This window comes from Scleropages formosus, chromosome 16 (genome assembly GCF_900964775.1).
Source record: "Scleropages formosus chromosome 16, fSclFor1.1, whole genome shotgun sequence".
NCBI lineage: Eukaryota > Metazoa > Chordata > Actinopteri > Osteoglossiformes > Osteoglossidae > Scleropages > Scleropages formosus.
The window spans coordinates 5,440,336-5,448,524 of NC_041821.1; the positions used below are offsets into that span (position 1 = coordinate 5,440,336).

At 46.7% G+C, this 8,189-nt stretch overlaps 1 protein-coding gene across 6 annotated transcripts in view; it reads right to left on the bottom strand.

The window, feature by feature from the left end:
- Window positions 1-1,634, bottom strand: part of lef1 (lymphoid enhancer-binding factor 1) — a 35,192-nt gene extending 33,558 nt beyond the window's left edge. For all 6 annotated transcript variants that reach the window (XM_018735618.2, XM_018735617.2, XM_018735616.2 and 3 more), the window contains exon 1: window positions 437-1,634. In XM_018735618.2, the coding sequence (XP_018591134.1) occupies window positions 437-646 (210 nt within the window). In that variant the 5' untranslated portion in view covers window positions 647-1,634. The remainder of the gene's footprint in view (window positions 1-436) is intronic.
- Window positions 1,635-8,189: the final 6,555 nt, after the last annotated feature.

Below are 8,189 nucleotides of genomic sequence, written 5' to 3' on the forward strand. Positions count from 1 at the left end.
ACTTGCGGTCAGTTTAAACGGCGCACCAAAGGGGCTTTTTTTAAACTTCCAGATTAATTTATTTTTCGTATTTTACTCAGCAGTAAACCTTGCTATAAAATTTTAACTATCAATTCTGTAATATCAAAGCAGCGTAATTTAAACTTTAAAGCACATGACCGACGATCAGGGGCGACAAATTTAAAGCGAGAAAAAAAAATGGAACTAAAAGACTGAGCGCCAAGCTTTGTATGAAATTATCTTTGTGTCATTTTTAATCTTCCTCTGCTGCGGGAAACACATAACGATTATGAATCACGCAGAGAGGAAATGACCCACATATTCTCCACTGCACGCGAAGGGGTTAATTTACATCTCCTTATTATATGTGGTGCCGTTTGTTACGCGCGACGCTCCGAGGAGCGGAAAGGACACCGCGGCGGACGGGCGCGCTCACATGGTGGGGGCTCAAGTGTGGGGGCCCCCCGTTGGGACCCGTCTCCGACTCGTTGACCAGGGAGGACTTGATGTCGGCCAGGTCGCCTTCCTCCTCGGCCTGCTGCGTCTCGAAGCTCTGCTCCTTGTCGGGGTCCCCCTCGTCCTTGAAGGGGATCATCTCGTCGGGGGCGCACAGCTCGGGGTCCCCGCCGCCCGCCAGCTGCGGCATCTCGGCCTCGCTTCGCTCCAAGCTCCTCGGCGAGGCACCTTTTCAATGTCGTCTTCGCCGGCGTTCACCAGGGTAAAAGGGTGGTAAAGCCGCGGAGATCCCGGGCGCAGGTCGAGCGGCTTCTGTTCTGCGCGCTGCGTGCGTGCGGGACGCCGCGTCTCCAGCGGAGCAACAGGAGATCGGCGCGCTCCCGACGCGCGAAGAGCAGCAGCGCGGCGCCTGGGAGCCGAGGAGCCCCGCACACCTGGGGAGGAGGTGAGGGGAGGTGAGGGGAGGTGACCCCCTCAGAGAGGCCGGAGCTCGAGCTTCATGGACGATCGATCTCGGCTTTTCAGCCCACAAAACTAGGGCCCTCGCATCAGGAGTCCCGCGCGTCCCGCTCCGTTCGCGACCCGCGCAACAGGGAGAAAGAGTGGAAAAACAGCGCAAACTTCATGTATTTCCCCGCCACAGTCCAGGAAGCTCGAGGATCTGCTCAGAAGGAGGAAGGAACACTGTTCTTCTCTCGGAGCCCAAGTGCGTGAGCGCTGTAAACACGCGTGGAGGAACAACCCCCCCTCCCCCCGAGCCCCCACCGCACACAGGTTCAGGCACCAACGAGAGCGTCTCTCTTCCTGGGCTTCGACTTGAAATGCATCCTGGATGTGAAGGAGAAGTTTTTTTTAAACAACAACAACAACAACAGCAACAACAACAACAAAAAAACTCTAAAGTGACCTCAGAAGCATGTCACCATGGAAAATGGTGAAATGTGAAAAATAAATAAATAGAAGAGCCGTGATTTGTTGCGTGAGCGGCGCGCGCCGAGCCGCGAGCCGGTGCCGCGCTGCGGGAGCGGTGTGTACGATGTGGATGGTGTGGAGGCCGCGTGAGTGTGTTTGTAATGTAGCCCCCACCTCCAGCCCCCCTACACCCTCATACCCCACCCTCTCCGCGAGGCGGCAGATGAAAGGGAAGCCGCCGCTCTGATTGACACCTCACCGATTGACGCCGGAGAGGGAGGTGGGCAAATGGGTGGGGGTGGGGGGTTGGATGTGTGTGTGTGTGTGTGTGTGTGTGTGTGTGTGTGTGTGTGTGTGAGCGACTTACACCGGTCTGCAGAAACACTTACCCTAATGTAAGGAAAAAAGTTGTGCCTCAAGAAACGTGTGTGTGTGTTTGTGTGTGTGTGTGTGTGTGTGCGTGCGAGCGCACGCGCCACGCACTGTAGAGGACACTGGAGAACTGTACTGATGTTTGTTTTATTGTTGATGTGCGTATTATGAAGAAATGTGCAAATATAGTTTTTGGTCATAATGTCATATCCATAGAGAAAGTGAAAAATATTTTAAATTAAATTTTTATGCATCATCGCTCAGCGGGATTTCCTGGTGGTTCCAACCTGCCTTAAAAAAATGTGTAATTTCTAATAAGAGAATGAAAGATTTCAGGATTAAAGGTGCAATTGGAGCTCGTCCGTACGTACTGCGGTTTATTTGGCTCCTCTCTCTATTAATAATTGACATTCCACAAGTGTAATATGTTATTGGACTGATTTCTGGAAAGTTGTTTGTGTTCCGTACGCATTCGCTCAAATAAAATAAAATAAACGAGCTAATAGTCTATATGGAAATTTGATTACCTGATTAAACTGAATCACTGTAATTGACCTGTTTCAGGCCGCTTGATGTTTTCAATCGCTACATGTGTCATTCTTTATTAAATTTCCTTCTTTTATTATTTCTAATTATACGTGTCCTTTCACACTGAAAAAAGCGGAGGAAATGACTGGACAAAAGCAAGTTAAGAAAAACTTTATTAGCTTTTAATTAGTATTTATTTACTCCTAGTACTTATTTACTCATGGGGATCATTGCTTTGATCACAGCCTTTTGAGTGGCATTCAAAAGTAACAGAAATAATATTTCCATTCTACTTTTCATTCTATACTCATTTTCTAATATTTCTTTAGACGTCTTGCATGTTAAAGTCACTTTTACTGAACACACTGGACAGCGCTGTGAATCAGAAGCAAAAGATGTTTTACGTGCGGAACAAAATAATAACAGCATTGAAAATTGCAGTAAAAAAATATGAAGCATCTCAAACAAGAAATGTTTATAACATCATTTCCGCCGCAATATATACAGCAATTTTAATCTTATACTCTACAACAACAATAAGAATTTTTTCAGTCAGTCAGACTACAGGAATTTATTGGAAGTTTTATTTTCTGTGCTGTTTCGTTTTCGGGGCATTTTTGGAACGTGGAATATGCAAAATATGATACTATGTGAGCTTATATATAGATATTGTCAGGGAAATTAAATAAATCAGAACATTTCACCTCGCAGAAACAGAGCCCTGAGTGCTGGAGGAGCACAGACCTACATATTAATTCAATAACAGAAATGTTTCATGTTTTCTAGTGACATTAAGGGAAAAAAACACATTTTTCAATAACTATAAATATGATACAAGTTGTCAATGGAGTAAAACCGACTACGTTTTAAAAACATTTTCAAAATTCCCGTATTTTGACTGATACGTTGCATTTATTAGTGACATTATGGAGCACTGTGGTGTTTGACGGGACGGGCCTCTCATACAGTTAAAGCACATGAAACGTGTTTCAGGCGCAAAAAGACAAACAAAATCTCTTCCGTAAAGACGCGCGATTCATCACATATGATGTGAAATATGACATGACTTCTGGGCGTGTGAAAATGGTCAATAAATACAGGAGGAGCTGCTCTGTGTCGGAAATATTTGGGGAGAGAGAGAGAGAGAGGGGATAGTGAGAAAGAGTGTGTGAGTGAGAGAGAGACTGTGTCTGTGTGTGTGAGAGAGCTAGACGGAGAGAGGGAGAGACCGTGTGTGTGTGTGTGTGTGTGTGTGTGTGTGTGTGAGAGAGAGAGAGAGAGAGAGGAGAGAGAGAGAGAATATGTGTATGTGTGTGTGAGAGAGAGGAGACTGTTTTGTGTGTGTGTGTGTGTATGTGTGAGAGAGAGAGGTTGCGGAGACGTTGCGTGACAGTGAGCTCGGAGCGCGAGGGAGATCTTTATAAAGGCGGGAGGTGGGGCTTGCGGGTGGAGCCGCGAGCGCCTTTGATCTCGAGCGGCGGGCCCTTTCATCCCGGTTTCCCCCCTCCGCTCCTCTCCGCTCCTCTCCGCTCCCCTCCCCTCTCCCTTTGTGTGACCACATTTGGTCAGGACGTGGACGGCAGCCAGCGTTTCCACGTGTGCGCGCGTCCCAGCTGAGCGAGGAGGCCGGGGTTCTCTTCCGGGTGAGGAGACGGAGAGGAGATCAAAGGCCCCGGGTTTGGATCCGACGTGCGCTGAAAAAGGCATTATAATTATAAATAAAACGGGGCTGGCCGCGTGCCAGGGCGGAGCGCGCGGCCGCGTGACAAACGCGGACGAGGCGAGCACGAGCCGACCGCCTCTTGCGGGGGAAGCGGGGGCACCGCGCGGTCCGAGCCGAACCTCACGTGAACATTTCCCGTCATCCACCTCTCCGAACTTGTTCTCGTGCCATGTGTCAGAAATACTGTTCGCCTCGCGACATTATCGATTATTGAAAATAGTCAAAACTGATCAGTGTAGTCTTTAAATGCACATTATTATTATTATTATTATTATTATTATTATTATTATTATTATTATTATTATAAGATGCACCGTGTTCCATAGCCATGTGGCATTACAATTTACAAGTAACAATTTTTATTTATTTTCAAAAATACATACAGCATCACACAGTGCTTAGAATATAAGAATATTTTGGCGACCTTTACTCACATTCATTTATTTCCTGGAAAAAATATATACCATATATAATATATATTCAGGGTCTCTTGGCATCCACAAGACACACTCACTTAGAATGAATCTTTCTTTGTGTTAAGGGGTTCGAGTGTGTGTGTGTGTGTGTGTTTTTCTGGATTGGATGCAGGAGGCCACAGACCCATTGTTCGTCACTGCTGGTGGAGAAGCTTCCCACCACTGTGTGTGTGTTCCCTCATGAGCTCCGTTTTGGCCTTCGATTTAACCAGGTTTTGGAAGGTGTGTGATAACAGCTGAAAGGAGCTGTGGGGCATGTGGGCATCCGCCCTGTCCCCCCCGCTGCCCGTCAAACCCCCAAACCACGACCTTGGAGCCATCTACTAGGTGGTCTAACCACTGGTTCTGCTTTTAACTCCCCCCAGCTGCTACTGGAATGGGGTCTAATTTTCTACATTTGGTAAATCCCACCCCAGGAGCCGTGACGATGGGGCCTTTTTATAGCTCATATGAAGCCGTATGATTATATAAGTAAGACTGGACGTTGTTTCAGGGCCTTGCTTGGACATACCTGTATCGCCGGAGTTTAAAATGAGATTTATTTGCCTGTCGTTGACTTATGGATTGCGTGTTTGAATTATTTGAGAATGTGATGGAGACGTCGTTTCGCAGGTGACCTCATCACAGTGAAAAAAGCTGACATCATCAATACCACAGTCTGACATCACACTTTACATCATTTTGACACAATCCTTTTCAGCATCTTCATGTTCTTCTAGCTCAGATGATGCGAAGAACACGTCGGAGATGTGTTTGAGTATTTGCCAAAAGTCAGGAGTGTAGAGGACCTCCCCACCGGCACGGTCAGAAGGACACTTCGGCGGGATTGGCTCCTAGCCCCAGGGAACATGGGTTTGATTGGCAGATCCTCCCTGCAGCCTGCTGGTACCAAGACTGCAGTTGTCAAGCGATACGACATTTACTGAGGGCAAAGAATGGACCCCCTAGGCAGACATGTTGCTTGACAGACCTAAACACCTCCGGATTTTTCTTTCTTTTCTTTTTTTTTTTTACCCCAGAGAGCACTTTGTGCCGCATGAAGAGCAGCGATAAGCTGGGCGGTCATGTAAACCCTTGATGCTCATTGTACGGCAAATCTCAGCGTTGCGCCTCCGTGTGTTCGACGGTGCGCGTACCGCGGTGCAGACCCACAGTAATACAGTCGTAAGATAACCAGTTTTGATGGAGGACGTGTCCTAAAACAGCTCATCAGGGCACCCAGAGACTCCTGGTCCACATGACTCCTCATGGCCTTGCTTTGCCCAGCACCTCCTTAATATTATTTCTTCAGCCTTGCGCTCTGATCATATTACATGAAGGGCAGCCTCTGCATCAGAACGCGCTGATCAATAATGTACGACAGCCTATGCATTATTTGTGCGTCCTGCAGCGATGTAAAACCCCCAGTCGAGTGTTGGGACCTGCTGCAGGCACTCAGCGTAGGTCTTGCTGAAGTGGGCGGGGTTATCGGTGAAATAGGCAGAGTTGGGCAAATGAGTCGCCAGCGTCGGCCAAGGTTTTCACAATGGTGCCGTGGGTTTGATTGATCGGCTCCGGCCCCAGGACTTCAACACTGAGGTGTCAGACCAAAACCGCAAAGCTTCCTTCTCGTCACGCCGACGACCCGTTTGACCCCTGAGCCTCCAAGTAATTTCTTGGAATATATGCAGTTTTCCTTGAGATTATGCTTTTTATGGTCGCATTTAGAAAGATAAATCTGATTGCTTTTATTCAAATTATTATACTCTGTGCTTGGGCAAAGAAAGTAGATCTCTGGAAGCACAGTAAAAGCACGGTAAAAAGTGTGTCACATAGTGTAAAAGAGCCATTGACTGAACTGTAAATCTGTGTTTTAAATAAGGGTCTCTGTTAAGACACTACAATACTTGGTTCTGTTTGGGGCTGTATATTTTTCTAATTAATATCCATCCGTTATCAATAACTGTTTGTTCAGTGCAGGGTCATGGTGATTCAGAGCCTATCCTGGAAGTATAAGACATGAGGCAGAATTAACCCTGGACAGGACTCCAGTCCATCACAGGGCACACACACACAGTCATTCACACATGCTACAGGTAATTTAGAGTCACTAATTCACCTGAAGGGGGTGCGGTGGCGCAGTGGGTTGGACCGCAGTCCTGCTGTCCGGTGGGTCTGGGGTTCGAGTCCCGCTTGGGGTGCCTTGCGGCGGACTGGCGTCCCGTCCTGGGTGTGTCCCCTCCCCCTCTGGCCTTACGCCCTGTGTTGCCGGGTAGGCTCCGGTCCCCCGTGACCCCCTATGGGGACAAACGGTTCTGAAAATGTGTGTGTGTGTGTGTAATTCACCTGAAACACATGTCTTTGGATTGTGGGAGGAAACCAGAGCACTCAGAGGAAACCCAGACGAAACATGGGGAGAACATGTGAACCCCACATAGACTGGCTGGACCCAGGTCCTGCCATTCCTTTGCGTTCATTCATTCTTCAAGCAAGAAACCACACCTCTTGGGCCACTTGTCCTAGGCTGAACCTAGACCTGGCTGCATGGGTCTGGTCCAGGAGCTCACTGTAGCTTTTCAGCAAATCACAGTCTAGAACATGACCCAACCTTTTGCTGATGTCGTGGAGGGAAACACACGTGAACACTTGGGAAACATGCAAACCCCACACAGACCGAGCCAGATTCAAACCCACGTCTGAACCCACAGCTGATTATTAAATATCCACCACATCTGCTGTCCTTCCGTCACATTATTCATTGACCTGGTTTTATTTCCATATGAATCCAACTGAACTGCATTTATACGGCTATTTATGACACGCACATTAGCATGAGGTAAATGAACACGGAAAGATGTCTCCATTGATAAAAGAAAAATCGGAGAAGATCTATAAGGAGATCTTTGCTCCAGGAGATGAAACGCTTTTAAAAATAGAGCTGTACCTATAAATTCTATATGGTCATTATATAATCACGTTGTACGGTGGGGGATTCCCACACATGACAGGATCACTCATGTGGTAAAGTGCTTTGATCTCCAGCTCCACACTCCTGTGCCATGAATGAAATTAATGTAAAAAAATTCAGATTTAGCATAAATTGTAACATGTACAATAACCGAAAATACATTTCTGAAAGAAGAAAACAGAAATGATGGTTAATGTTCCCTTTTTAAATTTTGCGAGTGCAAAAACGGTCATTGATGAACAGTTAGCTGGTTTCCTTTTTTAGGAAGGTAACCGACACACATTGTATCACCAGTTCAGAGTGGATGTTACGTTTATTCATTGAGCTGATGTTTTTCTCCAAAGTAACTTACAGTGTTACGGTACCTGCAATTATTTACCCATTTATACAGCTGGGTAATTTTACTGGAGCAATTTCGGGTGAATACCTTTCTCGAGGGTATTATAGCTGGAGGTGGGATTCGGACCTGCAGCCCTTGGGTCCAAAGGCAGCAATCCCAATCACTAGGCTACCAGCCGCCCTATAATAAACCCATTTGAGTTATTATTACAACGTCCATTAAGTATAAATTAATTTAACACTACTCTGTCTCTGTGATGGACCCATGTCCCATACAGGATGAGTTCTATACAGTTCTAGCGCCCCGTGCTTTCGGGATAAACTCCGAACCATCGTGACCCTGACTGGGACAAGCGGTCAACAATACGGAGTGACTTGTATGTCATAAATTAGTTCAGAATTGTTATATTCTGATTATAATTGTAACCGTATTGTT